The sequence below is a fragment of the Harpegnathos saltator genome, unplaced genomic scaffold (assembly GCF_003227715.2).
Source record: "Harpegnathos saltator strain DR-91 unplaced genomic scaffold, Hsal_v8.6 scaffold15, whole genome shotgun sequence".
Classification (NCBI taxonomy): Eukaryota; Metazoa; Arthropoda; class Insecta; order Hymenoptera; family Formicidae; genus Harpegnathos; species Harpegnathos saltator.
In genome coordinates this window covers 880934-903655 of record NW_020229928.1, presented here as the reverse complement: position 1 = coordinate 903655, position 22722 = coordinate 880934, and the positions used below count along the sequence as shown (strand labels likewise).

General features: G+C 41.8%; 2 protein-coding genes and 1 long non-coding RNA gene across 6 annotated transcripts; 2 read left to right on the top strand and 1 right to left on the bottom strand.

Annotated features, from left to right (window-relative positions):
- The first annotated feature begins 882 nt into the window (after positions 1-882).
- Positions 883-11946, top strand: Kua (Plasmanylethanolamine desaturase Kua). 2 transcript variants are annotated; one of them, XM_011151540.3, is made up of 5 exons: positions 883-1317; positions 9592-10193; positions 10487-10698; positions 10786-11004; positions 11242-11502. In XM_011151540.3, the coding sequence occupies exons 2-5, from the start codon at positions 9962-9964 to the stop codon at positions 11500-11502; spliced, it is 924 nt and encodes a 307-aa protein (XP_011149842.1). In that variant the 5' UTR covers positions 883-1317; positions 9592-9961. The 2 variants fall into 2 exon arrangements, with proteins under 2 accessions (XP_011149842.1, XP_019699897.1); XM_019844338.1 differs by lacking the exon at positions 883-1317 and having other exon boundaries at positions 9962-10193; positions 11242-11946.
- LOC112588096 (uncharacterized) lies at positions 3093-9598 on the bottom strand. Of its 3 annotated transcripts, none has more exons than XR_003112548.1 (3): positions 7485-9598; positions 6624-6811; positions 3093-6519 (listed from the first exon to the last, which is right to left on the bottom strand). It is a non-coding gene; the product is annotated as an uncharacterized LOC112588096 (long non-coding RNA). The 3 variants fall into 3 exon arrangements; XR_003112546.1 differs by having other exon boundaries at positions 7490-9598; XR_003112547.1 differs by having other exon boundaries at positions 9483-9598.
- Positions 11947-15442: 3496 nt separating the features above from the next.
- On the top strand, positions 15443-21565 carry Wdr82 (WD repeat domain 82). Its single transcript, XM_011151536.3, has one exon. It carries the CDS (start codon positions 15889-15891, stop codon positions 16834-16836), a length of 948 nt encoding a protein of 315 aa, XP_011149838.1. The 5' UTR covers positions 15443-15888; the 3' UTR covers positions 16837-21565.
- The last annotated feature ends 1157 nt before the right edge of the window (positions 21566-22722 follow it).

Below are 22722 nucleotides of genomic sequence, written 5' to 3'. Positions count from 1 at the left end.
ATTTAATCGCTTGATTCTGAACATTCTTTGCACTAATAAATTATAGACATATGGTTGTATTTGTGAGAAACTTATTACGGAATGTGAGATTTGTAATTAAATTAACTACATCAATTTAATTGTCAACGGATAGTACAGATCGAGAATGAATCAACGTTTTTCTAAGACCAACAACGATCATCCCATCACGTTAATCCCACATAAAAAAGTGTTCTCTCAAAATATAATATCAAATACATTAACATAAATTTAAATACAAATCTGTTCATTCGTCGACATTGATTATGCAGCGATCTACCGTCTACAGGTCGACCTGCATGACTATCGATAATAAATCACAAGTAATTTCGATTTCGGTTAGAAGAAATTGCTCGGCTTCCTAGTTCAACGTATTACGTTGCAGCTGCAACCCCAATTGTTCAATCCGCTCGTAGTTGTACAAATAGAGCAGTTTCATGAATGAAAGCATCTCTCAAGAAGTCACGATTGGTGTATCGCCGTTCGACACTCGTTGCATCGCTCAATCTTCGACGTGATCTCGACGATTGAATAACGCGATCTCGCTTGTGGATTCGTCTCTGGATATCGCAATATCGGCGATTTATGCGGCATGTTGTTGCTGTTTGTTGATGTTCATGAGTTTCTTCAGCAAGGGAAAGAACATCTTCCAGTTGTATATCGGACGCACACTTGAAATTGAAAGATACAAACGAGCGGGATGTGCTTCGTCGATATCTTCGAAAACAATCATTCGTATTTTGCAATCAAAGTCACCCTATCGTCTATTGTTCCTATTGTTCCTCATAATGTTTACATCGGAAGCGGTACGTCGTAGCTCCAACAGACAACGAAGACTTCCACTGGCGAGGACATCGTGTATGACCGGCGGATTTCCTTACAGCACGCAAGCCCGTGGGGGGATGGACATCCACTACGTGAACTAAATTGTAACGAAAAACAATTCGCGACAACTCGTCACTGTTGCGCGCAGCACCGCGCCATTTATTCGCGAGTTACTCAGTCGGCACGACCGACCAACCGCGATCGCTTCGGAACTTTAAAGAAAGAATCCTAATACGTTCCAATGTGTTCGACGACTCCAATGTAGCTGTATGAACAAAAAAGCCTTGACGTCTCTTATTGTGCGAATTTATCTTCACGTCCATGTGCCGAACGGTAACGCATCCTCTATAAAAGTGAGAAGAAGACATAAAAACATAAAGTCGTGATAATCAGGCACTGAACGAACCGAGAAAACTTATAGAAGATAAAGATTCGAATGGATCGGTGATTCCATGAAATATATGAGAGATTCAAGTAAGTTTCGTATAATGAAGAAATGTGGCTTGTGTACTTGTTATCGTTTCATTTGAGAAACTTCTCAAACAGAATAAACTTTCAAGAAATCTATCTGAAGGACGTTTGAAAAGTTCATTTCAAAGGATAAGACATCTTTAGGTCTTTAAGGCTACAAGCTTAAAAGTTATCTAGATTGTATTTTATGAGATGCTCAGATCGGAATTCGGAGTTAAATCTGCGTTTTTCTATTAAATCATACATATGACATTATAATGGTAATAATTATTTCACTGAAATTCCCATTCAATACAGAATTCTCATTCAAAATTCTTTCTGTGACTGTGGACTGTTACTTGTAAAGGGTGTCCCAAAATTCACGCAAGAAGTAATTTTGATAGAAAATACAGGTTTATAATTAAAAATTGTAAATTTTTTATTGATTCATAAAGTATACAGTATAGGGTTATGTATGGAATAGCATATTGGGTAAACGGCCACAGCGAAGAGAGTTCGTTGAATGGATTATGGAACAGCAACAAGTGGATGCTGATTTTTCGAACAAAATTATCTTCAGCGATGAGGCTCATTTTCATTTCTTGATGGCTTGGTTAATCGACAAAATCGCATTTGGGGTTCAGAAAATCCACGAGTAATTGTTGAGAAACAAATGCATCCACAACATGTCACTGTTTGGTGCGGATTTTGGGCTGGAGGCATCATCGGACCATTCTTCGGAAGAAAATGCAGCTGGTCAGGCAATAATAGTTAATGGTGCTCGCTATCGCGACATGATAAACCAGTTTTTTGTGCCTAAATTGCAAGATATGGATGTGGACATGTGGTTTCAACAAGACGGTGCCACATGCCATACAGCCCGAGAAACAATTTAATTACTACATGAGTCATTTTCTGGTCGTGTAATTTCCCGTTTTGGGGATAAGATTTGGCCGCCCAGATCATGCGATTTAACGCCGTTGGACTTTTTTCTTTGGGGTTTTTTGAAGTCTAAGGTTTATGCCAACAAGCCCACGACCATCCACGCCTTGAAGGAGGAAATTGAGCGCTGTATCAACGAAATTCAACCACATTTATGCAAAACGGTTATGGAAAATTTCAACAGAAAAGTGCATATGTGCCAGCAAAGCCGTGGAGGCCATTTACCCGATATGCTATTCCATACATAACCCTATACTGTATACTTTATGAATCAATAAAAAATTTACAATTTTTAATTATAAAACTGTGTTTTCTATCAAAATTACTTCTTGCGTGAATTTTTGGACACCCTTTATATGCATATCTGAGCAAATGAATAACGGAAGTAGATGTCATATCACAAGTCATAAAAAATTACTATTTTCATATAACTGGTAAATATTATCATCAATGTGCGCACAAACATGTTACAAGAACAGTTCAAGGCTGCATATTCGCAACATTTCCAATAAAAGAAATCATTTAATATTAATTTGATATAAGGAACGCCAAAAAATATGAAAGATAAACGATGATACGCGATATTCTGACCACGCCGACACTTCATAAATTGCAATCGCAGTAATACAAAATCGACCAAAAAGAAATTACTAATAAGATTTCAACAACGTATATTCGCTTAAATAATGTTCTACAATTACCGGTTGTTATTATATTATCGATACTGAAAGAGCACTTAAAACTGATTGTAACATTATAAGCGAATAAACACCGAACAGTGAATGTAAAATTTTATTTTGATTTATGAAAAAAATTATGTATGCCTTAACGGATCAGAACAAAACGTCTCAGTCATATTCGATCAATGTATATTCTCTTTAATGCGATAAACGAACACAAATTTATGGATAAATTTCGATATATTCGTTAACGCTTGCCTTTTAATATTATGAAAACGAAGGAAAGAATTGTTTTATAAACGATGTCACCTTCGTAAATGTACGCAGAGCGTTATCTCGCCGACTAAATAGTACTATCAGCCGATGTGATATATTTAATACATGTGGCATATGACATACTGATAAGCATAAATCATTTTTCGCGGTCGTTATTTATCGCAGGCATTATCATAAATTATTTGCAATGTTGTTGCGAGATTCAGCAAAAGATCTTCTCGAACTTCTATATTTCAGTGATAATTTATTTTCGATAACCGTTTATACCAATCTGTCGTCAGCACTGCTATTGTAGAATTTACTTTGTAACTGAAAGAGTTCTGCAACTAATTCTTTTAATCGAAAGGATCTTGCAACAAATGTTGTAACCAAACCAAACAATGGCAATAATAATTTTAATAATAATGAGAAAATTAAAAAAAAAATGTGGTCGCGAGCCCAAATGAAGATTGAAGTGATGAGATAGACGTATCGCGTGATGCCGATGAGATTATGATCGGTGATGTAATAACAGGCACGTTACACGACGAGCATAAGAGCGAAAATATGCATGCGAAAATTTAGTAGGAGAAATCTTTATAGAACGCTACAAAACCCACGGTCTCGCAACTCACCATGCGCAAGCCGAATTGCGAATATGGACTTTGCGCGGTATTTCGCCGATGACAAAAGCATTCGAAACTCGCTCGCTCGCTCGGGTCGAAGTTTACATACATCACGTTTCCCGAAGTATCGACTTTTACTGCCTGGAAGCAGACTGTGCTCGGTATTGTCTTAAAGTCGCGTCGCAAAGTCGATAGATAGTTTCTCGTCCACTTCGAAGCACGACAAAGCGACTCTTATTCATTACTAAGGAAAATACATACAGGAGAATACATATAGTTTGAAAATGTACAGTTCCAATTTGCAATGTATATGTGTACACGTCATAAGATGAAACTGTAGTTTCCAAGTGCGACACATTGCTTCCTTATACATGAATAATTAACGATTCATATATACGAGCGCAGACATGCACGTGGAGCGAAATCAATCTCCGCTCGTTGCAGGAAGCATTGCCACGCTGATTAATTCGCATTGGTATTCGCAAATATTGACGGATCATCGTCGAACCGAGTATCTGTCCCTGTGTGATTGCCGCAAACTGCTATAATATAAATTGGAAATCGATCGGCTCCGATAGAAAATTATCGGATTGCTCTATGTGCAACACAGCCTTGCGTCTCTGATCAACTTTGTTGTCACAGTTTGTAATTTCACTTCTTTATCGCTTCCGAGGTCTCACAAGTCGGGCTCGACCATAAAACTAAGAGGTCACAATTCGATCGTACATAAAGTATGAACGTTCTGCGAACCACCACGTGTCGCAGTTCTATAAAGAACTTCGTTGTGCGACCACGACAATCGAGTACGTACAATTGTGGAGCACCCGATTCGCGAAGGGTTCTTTACCTTAGCCATTTAGCCACCTTGGTTCAAGGCCAACTCATATACTCGTATTCTCTCTCTCTCTTTCTTTCTCTCTCTCTCTCTCTCTCTCTCTCTCTCTCCTTCTCCTTCACTTTTTACACACACGTATGTGTACAATAAATCTGATACCATTTCCCGCTAAAACGCGAATCTATGAATGATATGAAGTAGGAAATTAGAAACATTAGGAGCACATAACGAACGAGAAAGAAATCTGTATGTTTACTCGGATCTAATTGCAATTTTAAGAATGAGCATCCTTTTCAATTTTTCAAATCTATTAAAAATGAGCGCAGTTTTTTCAATCAATGTACGTCTTCGTTTAAGGAAAAGACTGATATTAATGAAGGAAAAAGAATAGTCTTAATTGTGAAATTGATTGATAGACATATGTTGTATCGTCAACGATTTCCGATACCTATGAGACATATTGTCCTTTCAACTACACGAGAGGCTTCACTTAATGACTCTCGTGATATCGCTTTAATCTTGTAATTCTCCTAAGTATGTGAAAGCATGTGCGCAAGGTCAAAGGTTCTAGTGCCTCTGCTCACATGAACTGATAAATTAGACGAATTAGGTTTCATATGAACTGATGAAAAGGAGACTCTTAAAGAATATTAGCCGCGCACACGATTACCGACGTCCGCAATTTCGCTCGCACAGAGAAAAACGTGCACGGTGTGTCTAAATAGGTAGAACAAAGGACATTTTCTCAACGAGAAAGAGAGAGATGGAAAGAGAGAAGTCAATCTAATAATGATCGAGAAATCGTTATTGCGGGCTTCGCGGAAAACTCGACGCGGTGCTCATACGCTCATATCGAGTTATGCGGCATCGCGACGCGCCTTACGCACACAGAGAAACACGTATCGTCAGCACGCAACGGCGTCGGACAGCGTGCACCCCAGCCAGCTCGTGCGCGATACCGCGTCGAAGAGCGAGTACCGCATGACGGCGCCACGAGAAACGGCGTCGCGACGCTGTCGTCAGGCGGCGCCGGTCGGTCACGGCGAAACAAGGCGGGGTTACGACAACGAGTGGGCGCGAGCGAGCAAGCACGACACTGACGAAACGCAGCAGCGCCTCCTTCGTCGGAGTCGCTCCTCTGTCGGGCCCCTTCAGTCGCCGGCGCGTACGTTCACTCTCGGCCGCCGTTCTCGCGACTCCTCGGGGTTCTCTTTAAAGGCGAGCCCGAGCACCTACGCGCTCGCACCTCCTTCCGCGGCTCTCGTCGATCCCCATTTCGTTTCTCTCCCCTGTTCTCTCTCCTCTACATCGTCTCTTTCTCTGCCATTCATACTTTTTCGCGTTCTCTCTCTTTCGCTCTCGTTTTCGCATCACTTTCTTCCTCTCCGACTATTCGCATCCTCTCCTCGAGATTTTCGTCCTCCTTTCTACGACAGCAGTGGTTATCGTACTGTCAGTCGCGACTACACGCGTGCCTAGCTTTCCGCGAAGCGATAAGCGACAGCTCTACTGCTGATAGCCAGAGGAATCCAACCTGGGGAGCAGCCGGCGTACGAGAAGAACGAGCGCGCGTGCACGTACGGCGTCTTGTGTTGCGCGCAAATATGTGTGTGCGTGTGTAATCGCGATGCTTCGGTCGCGTCGGTGCTTCGGTGCGTGTGTGTGCGCGACACCGCGCCGGTACGAGGCACGGTGCTATTCGCTGCTGGCCGCCGCTCCGTTTTGACTTCGCACCCCGCCGCTGTCGGTGACACTGGCTGAAGTTACGGCACACCGGGAATCCTTCGTATGGCTGCTGCGTCGAGTGCTGACAGCCGCGGGGACACTTCGGAGCCGGCTGCAAAGAGATACGACGTCGCAACGCTGCTGCATCGCCACGGTTTCAACCCTGCAATGAGTGAGAGTGAGCGCTCGAATTTCATGTGTATGTGTGTGTTTGCTACTGCTGCCAGTGACTGAGACTGTGTGCATGTATGAGAATGCGACTACCACCTTTATACTGTTATTACTGCGTTTCTTAGCGATAGATTCTCATCGTTGCAGGTACGCCTCTTCAATTGTATGCCGAATACGCTCATCACTCACGTGTGAGACAGCGCAAACACGAATTCACAGCGGTGGCTGGTCGCGTGCGTGGGTAGATAGGTGCGTGCCTATGTGGTGAAGGCTTTTAAAAAATTCTGTAGGAAGAAATAGAATTAGAGGCGAATGAAATTAAGCTGCCGCTTTTATAGCGTGACTGTTGCATCATTTAAGCACCGATAGAATATTCTGAGCTTTCGAAATGCTCCATTTTCTGTAACACGATTGAAAGTTTTACGCCTTTCGGGAGTAATCGTGTATCTCATTAAAGTCTGCTTCGCGAACCAATTGGCGAGCTTAAGATCGTATTGTCATTAGTTATCAGAGACAATTATTATCTCGCATCGATATGTCAATTCTCATTGTCTCCATTATAAAATACTAGGGTATCACGCGTCTCTTCCACGTACGGCGATGTCTCAGGAATCGGGCGAGTCATACATATAAACAACTCGCGATGAGTGCATATGAATGCTATGTACACGCACACAACACACATACGCACGTCTTAGAAGGAAACGGTATTAGCAAAAGGCGTACACGCACGTGTATGCGCGCGCGCACGTGCGCCTACAACGTATTTGAATTGAATCTCAACGAGAGAATCATGCATTCGTCCCGCACGAGAGCCGTCACACGGCGAGAAATGATTTTTTACACGCGAGACGCATGCCATTCGCATATCAATGAGCGGCGAAAAATGCGCGAATACGCACGTACACGTGCCTTTGAACCGCGGGAATTAAAAATGAGCGTATTCGTGGCGCGTACAATACCGCGGAGATTGCAGTCCGTGCTGAGCAAGATCTCTCTAATTCGTCTCCTCTTCATGCGCTTTGATCTTACTTCTTATAAGCCGCGCATGAAACTCTAATGTCGATCGTTCGCTTGGAACTGTTGCATCGCCTTGGTTTCTTTTCTTCCACCGTTTGCTTTATTTCTCCCGTGCTACGTATCGACGTATCATCACTCATGCGGTCATGCTGAAAAAAGGAAAAAGGAAGTGAAAGGAACGGAAGGATAGATAAAGGAAAATGAACGAGCCGCCGCATTACCACCGGGAGAATTTAACACTATATGTCTAACACTATCTAAACTAGATGTAAAAATTCTCTCGAATCTTCCGTGCGACGCGCATGTCATATAAAACCGATGTCGTTTGAGCGATTAAGCACAACAGCGATAAACTAAGCGTCGCGAAAAGAGCGAGTTGCGAGGCAGGCAAGCAAACGAGCACTTATACGGCGCGACAATGAATTTCGCGTGCGGGTGATAACGTCGGGCGATATGTTGTAGTTGTAGTTGTAGTCGTCGTCGTCATCGTCATCGTCATCGTCGTCGTCGTGTGGCGTAGAGAGTTGATCGGTTACGTTGTCGTGCGAGAGCCTTTAATCCCTTCGCCTTCGTTTAATTACCGGCACGCGATCGTCTGCCGAGCGGCGCATTAAAAAGCGCCAATCTAATTCGAAAATCCATTTGGCCGCAATTTCCACCGAGGCCGGTGCATGTTCAGTTCCTCTCCAGTGGTGTGATACTCTTTTTGTATACCGTAGAAAAGCTACGCAACGATAACGAAACTGTCGTTAACTCTAATAACGAGTTAAAGAATCGCACCAGTATGGATAATTCGAACATCGCTCAGTCCGTTAGTCCGTAATAATACGTTTTGCTTCTTTCGCGCTGCACGACAATCGTTTTTTCCCTGTGTCGTGAATCATTTCGCCCCAACGGTTTCACCTATCACGACGCCGTTCTGTCTGCAATGGAACACGTATAGTAAATAAAATAAGTATCTACGAGAATTTCCTATTGTTTTCTGGGATGTTTTGATCGTGGCAACACATTGAATGCCGTAACGCTCAGAAACAATCGGCGCTATAATTCTATCATGTCTCACATATTAAGTTAATATAAAATTAAATTATAATTACGGACATCAAGTATAACTGCATTTGAAAAATCGGACTTACGGCCAATTACCATTATAATGGTAATCCAATTTTTAGTTAAGCTCCTGTGGTGCGATTCTTTAACTCGTTATTGGAGTTAACAAAAGTGTCGTTAACGCCAATAACGAGTTATAGAATCGCACCACTGGATACGAATAATGGAAATGAAGGCGACAACAGTCAACGTGTTGAGGAAAGACTCTTCCACGAAACACTTTGTTGAGTAACGAACGGGCAGCTCTAAGAGGGTGGAAACAATAATCCTTGCGTACGCCGCGTGCAGATACATTAACATTCGCAAACTTTTTTGCTTCGCGCTCGAATCGCTAATAAGCAGAATACTCCCGAGTGCGTTAACATGTGGGAAGCGCGCTCATGGATGTCGTCGGTCCGCGGCGCTGTGAGAACCGCACGCGATACTCGCGAAGCGGAGACATTATGTGTTTTGCAGTTTCGTGCAAGTACAAAATTAACCCACTTTATATGATCGCGCAACGCCCAAGCAATCTGGAATCGCAGTCCCGCGCGCGTATTACATGCGCCAAGCTCGTTTCATTCAATATGATATTACGCGACCAATCGCAACGCGTAAATCATCCGCTATCGCATTCCCATCCGCGAGCGATGCGCAATATTTCGCGCATAATTACGCGGGAATGACGTGTAAACGGGCCGATATCAATTTCCGATAGCCCAGGAGATACCGAGATATTGTGCATTGCAACGACGATAACACGTTGTACGGTTCCCATTTGATGGACGATCATGCAAATCATTCGCGTGTGTGCACAATTTCAAAATTCGAAATCAGAAAACTCACTCAGGACTCGCGGCGTCGGATACGGAGCGTTTAGTTGCGTCGACAGACCCACGGCCGTTTCGAAAAATTTATCTTCCTCTTAACACATTCGGGTATCATTCGATTGCAGGTGTTCGTCGCAACGTCCAACGTCTCGGAAACGCGGGAGGTCCGAAACAAATGGTGAACGATCCTAAGTCCGTGTCAGGATAATGCACGAAGTGACAGTTCGTGCTTTCGTCGCGCGCGGGACGAGCCACTTCTCATGCACGTGAGAAGAGAGGAACACGGCGGAGGAATGCTGTGATGTGATAATTACTTCGGCACAATTCAGCGTTCTTCGTTTTCTTTCGAGCGGTCGAAAACTGCGACACGCTGCTCCATCTCGATGCCGACGGTCGAGCGATCCCCGCGAAGCGCAATCGAATCTTGAAAGAGAGGAACGCGTGAGAACATTGCTCATCGCTCATAGAATCGCGCGGACAGTTCCTTGATCAAATATGGAGGACATAAAGGTGCCGAACTTAGGTCAGGCCGCTTCAGCCGCGTGCTCCATGGCGTCTAATTTTTTGGCACCGGTGAAGACTGAGCGCCAAATCTACGAAAATTCGATGCTCGAGGACGATCCCAATGCCAACTCGGTAGTATCGACCTCTCAAGAGGACAGGACTGTGCCTAGGTGGGGCCCAAATCATAAAGGTGCTCAGGAACTTGCGAATCTCTATAGCACTGGTACGTTCACTTCTTTCTATTCTGGAAGAAATTAATTTCAGTTAAATGAAAAATTAGTTGACTGAGCGATTAACTTAGTATTTAGTAAAATCTACTCGCTTCACCGATTGATGAGTTCGTCAATCAAAAAGCGGACGTGTAAATTCAAATTCTTTTCGCGCACATGTTTCAAAATGACGCAAAACTCTCAATATTGCAAAGGTCTTGATGTATCAAAGAGACTGCGCTAAGTTTTTAATTCAACAACGAATAGTGATTATGATAAACAACATTGATACATCACTCTCTTATAGGCAAGAGAACACAAGAGTGCATCTGTGTGGGGATTTGCATCACCCTTATAGCTGTAAACTCCATCTTCGTGCTCATCAGGTTACGGCTGGAAAATTTGAGTTCTATAGCAATGGCAGCATTGTGCGGCATCATTACTGCTGATTTTGGCTCCGGCTTGGTTCATTGGGCTGCCGACACTTGGGGCTCGGTTGAACTGCCAATTCTCGGGAAGGTGAGGTGTACTGGTAACAGAGACAAGTTGTTAGTACAAATCCCCTAAAACTGTCATTTGTACAAAAGTGTCATTTTCATTTCATAGAATTTCTTGAGACCGTTCCGCGAGCATCATATAGATCCGACTAGTATAACGCGACACGATTTCATCGAGACCAATGGCGATAATTTCATGGTCACGATACCGGTTCTATCGAAACTCACGTGGGATTTTCTAACATTACCCGAAGCGGACATGCAACAAAAGTTTCTTTGGACATGCTATTGGTTTCTACTTGCAATCTTTGTGGCAATGACTAATCAGGTGAGCGTCTGAAATATAAGTCGTAAATATTAAAAATTAAGTTAATTAGAAGAATCGAGGTATTATGGAAATATTCACTATTCCTTGCATGGGCAAATATTTCGATTCTGATAGAATTATTTTCTAAAGTCGATGATACGTTCCAGCTTTAATTGAATAGTAGGCATCTACGAGATCGCCCGCTTTCCGATGTCTATTCTCGTGTGATTGAAGAATGTTGGACGATATACTTTACAGATACACAAGTGGTCGCATACGTACTTCGGACTGCCTGCCTGGGTGATTTGGCTTCAAGAGCATCGGATCATCTTGCCAAGAAAGCATCATCGAGTGCATCATGTCGCGCCTCACGAGACTTATTTCTGCATCACTACAGGATGGTTAAATTGGCCTTTAGAGAAGCTGCACTTCTGGTACATCATGGAAGTGATCATTGAGAGTATCACCGGTTGCAAACCCAGGGCCGACGATCTGAAATGGGCGCAAAAACGCTCTTGAGAATTAATAATCGTCTTGCTTTCGTTGTACATTTTGCTGTACAATCGAAATATTTAACATATAGCCAAATGTTAAAACAAAAGAACACGAACTACGACGAGGTAGATATTAAGGTGAAAAAATTTGTATGGGCAATAGTAAAAGGTTTGTAACGCGGGATTCATGATGTTTCGAGGAAAAAGAGAGATGTCGCGAGATTGCGTACATATATACATATATTATATACTTTCTTTCTCAAACTTTACTACGAGGCCTTTTGTGAAGACAGGTAGCATGTATAAAGATAAGCATTATTCGACATGCTTTTAAAGTTTACACGTTTTTAATACGTACGTGCAATAATACATGTATATATACATATACTACGAATAAGGGGACAAATGTAAATCTAGGATCACGCTTGCGAAGTCACAACCCGATGATATTATCGACACGCTATGTTGATAACTGATGTCTTTATGTATACCGCACAAATCATCGCATCGATTGCACAAATATGAAGTCACATTTTAATATGCGACGATGAACGCGCGCGCGTATACGCGGTACCAATTGAGAAAAAAGATATTGTAATATCCAAGCTCGGACAAAGAATCCGGAATCTGATACTTTGAAAATATTAAATGCATAGCTAAATGAATACAACGCGCAAATATAAATAATAACATAACTTTTACGATAAATGCAGATTTGTATACATGTGACGCATATTTGTATACATGTGATTTTTGCATATATACATACACGTGTGTATATATATATATATATATATAAGTAAATATATATATCTTGTATATATATGTACTTTTAGATATATATATATGTGCGTGCATATACAACATATACAATATATAATTACGTGCCCTAAACGTATTCAAAAATTAATAATGGATCGAATCGATCTATTTTTTACATAAAGTCGTCTATACAAAATATTATGAATCATTGACAAGGAAACATACAAGGAAACAGGATAAGATAATTTTTCTTTTAATTTTGCGATTGGGTATAATTGTAACATCCTGTTAATGCAAGTGCTCCAATTGCATCTCTCACGAGCTAAACTAAATTCCCTGAACCTTCCGAAATGTTTGAGATCAATCAAAACGTTTTTCGTGCATATACTAGCATTACTAATCTCAATTTAATTAATCGGAATAAAAGTCAGAAGGTGCTAAACGTAACAAGTACAAGTCGTAGGTTCAGGGACCAAAGAAAAAGACTTATTGCTGTATGTAAGTTGGTTAAATGCTTCATGTGATTTAGATTGAAATATACTGACGCGATTCATCGTACATGCAACGACGAACTGTCAATTTCAATGATGTTTTCGCACAACTGTAAATGCTTTTTTCTCTTTCTCAATTTATAATATATGAATGTTCAACTGCATCGCGCATATTCAGTATGCTTCGTACAAGGCTACTGTAATCTAAGTTCCTCACACGCAAGTCAGTAATAATACGTCTTTTAAACGAAATAATAATTGTAAGAATCCGCAGTTATTGTAACTGTAATTACTGTAATCATTGTTATTGTTGTTGTTATTGTTATTAGAGACAGAATATAAATTTTAAACAAAAGTCGTCAGGTAACACCAAATTCAAAGCTTTTGCATTATCATTTACGAGAAGTAAATTATTGTTTAACTTTATTGTGAAACCTTAAAGACATGAAGAGTCAAATTTACTTATTTATTTATCCACGCATTGCAACTGCAAGTACGACATGTGATATGCTTCTGTTCCTGTCTTAAATTTCACGACGGGCAAATAGTGTTTTGTTTAAGATATGACTCTCATAATAATGGTTCTAAGAATAAGAAATAATTAGAAATATGCGCCGAGTGAAAGAATCATATATATGTGATGTAAGGAATTCGCCTATAGTTCTAACTAAACAGTCGTGCTGATGGTAATATCTAACGTGGATGCGAACGCATCTGATTTTTAAGTTAAATTTGTAGGGATAAAAATACGAAATGCAAATTGCTACAAAACGAAGAAGAGATAGATGCAAATTTATATATGTATTCTGAATATTTTATATATCCGATCTATTTATATGTTATCGTATGGTACAACGCATATGTAGAAGATAACGGGAAAAGAAGAAAATGCCAAGAAATGCTCTACTATCGCTATTTTCATACAAACATAATTGCGCTCGTTAATCATATGATCGTATTGTACTGTGGTCTAAACCGTCTCGAATACTTTTCTTTGTCCACTTATTGTGTCGAAAAATTTTCCGTTACCTCAATCTAAAATGCGTCTACCCTAATAAAAAAGAAAAAGAGAGAATTTAGAATATTTCTTATTCAATGAGTTGATTGAACATTGCTATAATCTCACAGAATGCTACATTTTATTTGTATCTTTTTAGCAGTTTTCAAATCATGTAGCTCATATCGGTTGAATCTCAGCACAATTATGTAAATAATAAGAAACAAATTATATGAAACAATCAACGCATCTGCAGCTGCTGAAAGTACAAAGAGAATAAAAGACAAGCCATCGCTTCTAGCCTGTATGCATATTGCAACATATTTTGTATTCATACAACACGTATTTGCATATGTTACCTATGTGTGTATCTTTTTAGAAGTGATCAAGAAGTAATTTTGAACTTTTTATTTTTATCAGTCAAACAGATCATGTTGTTTCTATATTTGTTCTAGCAATTAATCTAAGTTGAAACACCAACCAAGAAAGCAAATCTAACAAAGAGGCATAAAATTAAAGCAAATCATATTCATTGCCATATAAGTACTTTTTTATGAAATGTATTGTTATATAATACTTAATATTTGAAGTAGTCATAATAGCAACAAAGTAAAAAGAATAGTGTCGCATAAGAAACAAATACACGTTGAATGATGGAGACAATGGACTGAGAACTACATCATAAACGAATAATGTATGTTTCTGTAAAATTATCCAACATGAAATTTTTAACATAAAATACTAATAACCAAATAAAAATAACGATAAAATCATCTTAATAATTCACCAGAACGCCTTTGTTATATTGTCGAAACGATAACAAAAACGATGATCTGCATAGCAGATCGTGTGTAAGCTGTTATAGCTGTTATACAATAAAAAGGAAGAAAACAGGATTTACTCTAGCTATTCGTTATCACTGCATGTAATACTTCGTTGTTGTGCGATAAAATGATGAAAATCCATTCATTACGATTATCACAATCCGATTCAGCAACGATTCCATCGCAGACATACACATAATTTGTATTTCTTGCCGCATATCTCTCGTGTGTATCTCTTATTGCATATTTTTCGTTCCTCCTTGAATACAAAAATATTATAAAATACCACCTAATACCACCGAAAGAATGAATGGTTAAATAAAATATTACATGTTTTCTTCTCCCTATATCTTTCGCATCGTGCAATTTCTCCAAAGAATCTTTCCTCTTCCTAAAGATCCTCTTGCCAAGGATATGCTAAGGATGTTTTATCGCGCAAAAATCTCAATTCTCGAGAGCAATCAGCAATGGATGTTGGGCGCGAAAGCGCGCTTGAAATATTCGAAAATTTCGTAAAGGTGCAGTATGACCAACATTAATCGAGAGCACGGTGAAGCTCCCTAAAACTATAGGAAATTCACGTTTAGTATTTATCCACTAGATTCATTAAAGCCGGAGCGGCATACGGTGCTTGTTTTCGTGCTGGATTGCTTGCTGGATGAAAATACTGCGTTCTGATTGGTGCATTTCTATCCATCTTCGAAAATGTACATTTCGGATTGGTACATTTCCGAAGATGGATGGAAATGCACCAATCAGAATGCAATATTTTCATCCAGCAAGCAATCCAGCACAAAAACAAGCACTGTGTACCGCTGGCTTTAATATCCAAAGATCGCGCGAACTCATCCGTTCCGAAACTTATCGCGAGAAGAGTTTCGCAAACGTTCAACTCACGAGTATGAGTGATTTCCAGTTGGTAGAATTTGTACGTGCGGTGTGTGGTAAGTTCGCCGACGGCGTCCGTTCTGGCGACGAGACTGGAATAGTGGACGGAGAAGAAGTGGAGTCAACGAGAGCGGGCTACAGCCTTGTCGTATTTAGCGAGCAGCTTAGTAAGAAACAACGTAAGAAAGCCTCCCTGCGGAGGAGGAGGAGGAGAAGGAGTCCACGTTTACGTTCTCGACGTCGCGTCCCAGAGGACCTCGACGGATTTCGTTTCGCGCGAATACCGCTCGGACCGCCTCTCGCAGCTCAGCTGCGCGAGCCCTTCCCTAGCTGCTGCGAGGCGCGACACGGCGCCCGCGTACGCTCCCGGCCACAACGCTAACGCAGACATTGCGGAGGCGAAGAGGTTAAGGGGACGGCACGAACGGGAGGACGCGCCGTCCATCACCATGAAGCTGGTCGACCACGTGGTGCGGAGCTTCAAGGTGGCCAAAATATTCCGCGAGAACTCGGATCGGATAAACAGCATCGACTTCTCGCCGAACGGCGACACTCTGATCTCGTGCTCGGAGGATGATCAGATCGTGATCTATGACTGCGAGAAAGGCACGCAGGTGCGGACGGTGAACTCGAAGAAGTACGGGGTCGACCTCATACACTTTACTCACGCGAAGAACACCGCGATACACAGCAGCACCAAGATCGATGACACTATTCGATACCTCAGTCTACATGACAACAAGTACATACGATATTTTCCTGGTCACACTAAGAAGGTAGTATCGTTATGCATTAGCCCAATCGAAGATACTTTTCTCTCGGGTTCTTTAGACAAGTCTCTCAGACTATGGGATTTGCGTTCGCCGAATTGTCACGGGGTCATGAACGTCTCAGGGCGACCAGTCGCAGCATACGATCCCGAAGGTTTGATTTTTGCAGCAGGCGTCAATTCAGAGAGCATCAAACTCTACGACCTGCGCAGCTTTGACAAAGGGCCCTTTGTTACCTTCAAGGTCTCGCAAGAGAAGGAATGCGATTGGACAGGACTCAAGTTTAGCAGGGATGGCAAAACCATCTTGATTTCTACTAATGGTAGTACAATTCGTTTGATTGACGCTTTTCACGGTACACCTTTACAGACTTTTGCGGGATACTTGAACAACAAGGGCATTGCCATCGAGGCTAGTTTCAGTCCAGATTCGCAATTCGTGTTCAGTGGATCTACAGATGGTAGGGTACACGTGTGGAACGCGGAAAGCGGTTACAAAGTTTGCGTACTGAATGGTGATCATCCAGCACCGGTGCAGTGTATCCAGTTCAACCCTAAATATATGATGCTGGCATCAGCATGTACCAATATGGCTTTTTGGCTGCCTACCATTGAGGAAAGTGCATAAGACTAATTTATAAACAAACTTAAAAAACAACAATTGTCTGCTGGATTATAATTCACACAGGAGATATATATCTATATATATATACATATATGTATATATATGTATAGAGAGAGGAGGGGACTTGTAAGAGGAATGACAAAACGCAGAATAACAGCTGATTGATGAAAATAGAGAAAGAGAGGGAGGGAGGCAGGAAGAGAAAGAGAGAAGAAGTAATGATGTTACTTCGGTCAAGCGAATATTGCATTTACATTTATGTACAAAAATGAAAGCCGTCGTATGACACGCCGGTTCCGGGACGGATCAGTTTGGGGTGGTGGACAAATTGAGTAGGCCAATTCAACAACTTGATCCTCCTCGCTCGTTCACGCTTCAGAAGGATCCGTAGGGAAGATGTCATATATCCTTTTCATCTGTATCATCATCGTCTTCGTACCTAACGATACACCTTGTCATACCTCGCGAGGATAGCGACGTAGGGCAACGTTCGCTGAAAGAAAATGAAAAGAAATATCCACGTCTCATACTAAACATCGGTAAACGTCGTTTCGAGTGTGTCTCGTGTACATAGTTCTATTCCTGTGTACCTGTGTGTGTGTGTGTGTAGCGTTTAACGATACGAAGAATGTGAAGTCTACTACTATTACCATTATTACACTACTATTACTATCATCACCACCACCACCACTACTACTACTATTACTATTATTACTATTACTACTACTATTACTACTACTACTACTGCTACTACTAATACATCGGATGAGCACACATCTGTCCTAGCAGACAGTTCTTTCCATTAGATTTTCACGCGTATCGTCCATGCGTTCTGGGCAATCGAGATCACCTCGCCCGATTGGATACGAGAAGCTCACCGCGTAGAGTGAATCTCTCGTATTAGATTTGTTGCCCGAAAACTACGACTGCGGCGGTAAACGTTATACCGGGGATAACGCCGCCTTCCGGGAGATCTCCGTATTTATACGAGAAAATTGTACGTATCGCGAGATTAGCGTAAAACAATTTTTCAAACGGTTGAAGGGACATGATCTAGCGTATAGCGCAACGATGTCTTTGCATACATGTACTAATTACTTTATCCTCTCGTGCGTCAAGCGCTGTATCGTAAGAAGACGAATTTTTGCATTGATGAAATCAGATTGTTGACCGTTTCGACGATTCGTCCTCGCGACGAATCGATATACACAGATCTCGATGTGATCGCGGTAACTTTTCTATTCCGCAGTTCGAGATGACTGCGAGAACACCTGTTGTCGTTCTGACCGGAGCGTCTAACGCTTTATACTTTTTTACAGCTGGTCTCGCGCGTCTAGGGCAAGTCATTAAGATGTTAAATGCGAAACATAAAGCCACACGTGTACGAATGAGTCTCGGATAGTCTATGGGATTCGAGTCTCGTTAACACCTTTGGAAATATGTAGCGTTAAGTACTTGACCACAGTACCATTATGATTAACCCGATGTATCGCATGGCCGCATGCAGGAAAGAATCCTAAGCTGATCAGAACCGCGAAGAAATCAGAATCAAGCGGATCAGGATGAAATTGAAATTCGTCGGTAATTACCCTTTGACTATGACGTCGGTGATTTTGTTCGTTATGACGTAAGTAACGCAGAAATTTGATCGTAAACTCTTTAGTCACCGGTCTTTGATATTTACTCTCACCGTGCGTTCTACGCTCGTGATACCAAATGTGATACGCAAGACGATACACGTTCATTGTAAATAAAAACGAAACGAAGGATCCATCAGTCTCAAATATGTAGATTATAAAATATAATCTTTTGCAGTTCGCGTGTAAAAGATTGGAGAAGAGCACTCGGTAACGCCTCCGAGGATCACCCTCCTTGCTCCTGCATGCGGTCATGCAACGTCGTGCATATTGACTGTCAGCAGTCTAAATACGCCCCGTATACACATAAATACACGCGACATATAAAGCGACGTGTACATAGCAGATACCGGCCAAAAGCGTTTTGTAAACCGATAACGAATTTCCAACATCGATATAATCTCGAAGAGGTCGAAGCTCGAAGGAAGCAGCCGTGATTATGCATGGATATTTTCACTGGCAGCAGAACTTGCGACGATCATCTCGAGGAAGATCAGAGGTGCTTCTCCGCGACATCCTCGACTCAGATGACTGTGACAATCGTGCTATACCGTCGCTATCATCGAAGATTCATCAGATACGTATCCCCTCGACGTAAGGAAAATATCGCGTATTTCTGCTAGTGCTGTCAATATCATACCTGTATTCCTGTACCCGGTTACCCAGGTGTACATTCATAGATACCACTCGGTTACCTGCATAACCAGAAATTAGCAAATAGTTGACGCATTCGTTTGTTATTTGTTACCGTTAAAATAATTCATAATTTGTAACGTTTGAGGTAAAACATTTACCCGTGTATTCGAGCGATATCCGAAAGATTCGGGTACTCTGGAAATTGACAGCGCTAGTTTCCATCGCACCGCGTCGAGAGTATCAAGGCTGCGACTCGCATTGTGCGATGCACATTGCGATCGTTGGCGACGGACTCTCCCATGACTTTACTACGATACAAAGAGACACACGATATCGTTTTTATCGAGTATATACGCGTAGAACCAAACCGGCAGGCCGGCCGAGAAGACACGATTCGATGTTCGTAGGAAGAACGGTCTCTATAGAGGTGTTATATAATTGTATCTCTCACGATAGTACAGTAATGTTAATCGACGACGTTTATGTCTAGTTCGGCGACGTAGTATTCCGTCTCTCCGCTAAACGCCGAGTATACCACGGCGCGGGCGAATAGACGAGCGTCATCAGCGTCACCGTCACTCGAATTTTGTTTTACTTGAAAAAAAAAATGCGTAAAAAAAGAGCAATTCACCAAGCACTAGGCATCATCATCTGTCGGTCTGGAGCTCGCGAATCCGCCGGTCGTGATGTTAACACAGCGACCATCGCTCTGTCTATTCGAACGCTCGCTCCCTGTCCCTCCATCCTTTCGTGCATGTACATATACGATAGTATCTATTATTTCCTGTAGAGTTTCTAGACTTCTCCCCGTAAACATATTTCGTAAGAGCGCGCGCGTGGTCAATGATATTTTATTCGAACGGTATGCGTGCGTGCGTGCGTGAATGAATATGCGACTCACCGCGCAACGGCGATGACAGTGTGATTCCACGAATGACTGTTAAAACATGTATGTTTGTATGCACGTATCTCATGTGTCTATTCCACGTACGTGCGCACGTGTGTGTGTGTGTGTGTATGTATGTGTGAGAGAGAGAGAGAATGAGTGAAAGCGTGAACTGTACGAGCTTGTCTCACCTGCGCTGTAAAATAGTATTTTTTATAACGGCGACACAGTGTACGTAGAAACGGGGGAAAAATCGACATATATGTGTATTCGAACTCGAGCGCTCGGGATGAATTTCGCAGTGCGTGTTTGCGCGCTCCAGGAGGAGACAACGCCGACGGATAATCGGTCGGTCATACGAGAGGAATATCACGCCGAGGACCTCGACCCTTTCGGCTGCTCGTGTAGCTTCCCGACCAATGGAACTTTCAAGCCCCACTGTGTTCAGGCTACGAGTGCTGCCTCTCGAATTCAATATCTTCAATCTCTCTCTCTTTCACGTGGCGTGATTGCGCCGAGAAATTATGTCTCCTTGTAACGAACGACCACCTTCGTCCGTCTTCATTTCCGGAAAGCGCGCACGAGCGCGTGAGCTCGGAGTGACCAAATGCTTATTATGTAATCGCTGTTTTAATTTACAAGGTGAAGTGCGCGTGCGTTTCGTAACCACGCGATTTGAGTCTCGTCGCGCGAGGCCTTGAGCGTCGAAGTTAAGAATTCACCGCCGCGCGTATAATTGTGCGGCTCTCATTGTTATTCGCTGCGGCACGACCGCTTCGACGAGCGGCGATCGATTTAGCTCACATTAAACATTACACCGGACGAGTTCCGTCGTTCGACGACGCGTTGTTATTGTCATTCGCCGTCGTTGTTATTTTTCTCACCTCGCACACTCTTTCACGTGGTCGTTGCGCCGCGAAAGGGTCGAAGGGCGAGGTCGAACCATCTCGAGCGACTACGAGCGATCTGATATTTAGATTAAAACATCTGTGACACGTGTTATACTGCCAGCCAAACGAAAAAGCGAGCGAGGAAAACAAAAAAAAAAGAAAAAAATACGAAACACTGTGTTCCCTTATCCCAGGATAAGTTAATAGAGACATGCGTATAATGATTAAAATTGTATATATCCCGACGAGTCGCGGTCGACGGTACATGTTTTAAAACTACCCAACGGGACTAGGACTTCCGCGAACAGAAATATGAAAATAGGCGATTATAATTATTATTATTATTATTACTATACTTATCGAACGATCGCCCGAACGTTCTTTCATCGTATCAAAGGGAAATAAAAAAGTAGGAAACACCGGTGGGGTCGGCCAGAGACGTAAAGGCGCCTTGGATCTCGCGTTACGAGTCATGACGAAAACCTTTTTGTACACGAAGAATCCGTGACAGATTTGTACATACGTCGAAGTCAACCTTGTTCTCGCATGTCACGCATTATGTGCTCTGATGATAGGTCGTTCTTTTCTATCGTATATAAATTCGCGACCGATCTCAGAGATATTCGACGATTCGTGACTCGTGGCGAGAATCGTACCACGTGGAAACGCGCACGTTCGTGCAATACACGCATCGCTCCCAAACAAAAATCGCAATGTTTTCAGAGATTCGGAACAAAGTGAGAATATCTCAGCGTATCTTTCAAATTATCATCACGTGGCGGCGCGATTACGTCCCTCTGAACGCAAGATCGTTGGTTCATCAAGCCATCTAATGTATTAGAGATTTTAGAATTCGAATTTAATTTAAAATAGATGTGTGTGTATACATATATATATATATATATATATACATCTATATATATATATATATACACACGGTACAAAAGAATATACGAGAGACTTAAACTTGAAAGAGAAAGAGAGAGAGAGAAAGAGCGTATAGAGAGTAAAATGCGATTTCGAAAAGATCTTGAATGTGATGATGGTTCATGAACACTACACTCGTCTTGCTGTTAATAATCGCTTGCTTTCGAAGAATACGTTGTACCTTCTACAAACAAAAAAGAAAAGGAAAAGAAACATCCGAATTTTGACGGCAGATTCTTGTGATTTTTCTTCTAAGTTCCTGCATCAAGTCTTCGTACAAATCGTTTTTTGATAGCCAAATAGAGACAGAAACACGCGAACGCTCGTTGTTGTTGATTCTGATTCCTGAGAAGATTCGTCACGCGATCGGTAACGAATCGTCGGGGCCTCGCATCCCGATCGCTGTAAACTGCATGCGCTCTATAGGGTACTAGAAATCAGAAATTGACACCGTTATTGATTTCATTGAGTTCTGCGTTGGAGTATAAGCATATAAATGCGATAATAATCAAATTATATGCGTTAATAACTAAAACGTAAGAACGTGACTGCAGTCTTTTCTCTCGTCGTAATCGTGTAAAGTGTGCAACGTCGAAAACACCGAACTCACTGAAATCAAATCGATCGCAATTTCTGTTAGGAACACACGATGGTGTAGAAACATCGCGCTGTAATCGGAGCAATGCGAATAATCCGCACGCTGCATAACATAATGGAAATAATATATGTGTATCTCTGTCTGTTGAAAGTGTACGCGAAGTTAAAAGGGACATCGAGTGACTTTTGTTTTGTCACTAAAGGGTTTTGTGATCTACTACGAATCATACCTAATTTGTAAGGTAACAGGAATAATCAGAATTATCTGGCAACACAATCGGACGCGCTGTTTCGGTTTTGAGAAAAAGGAAAACGC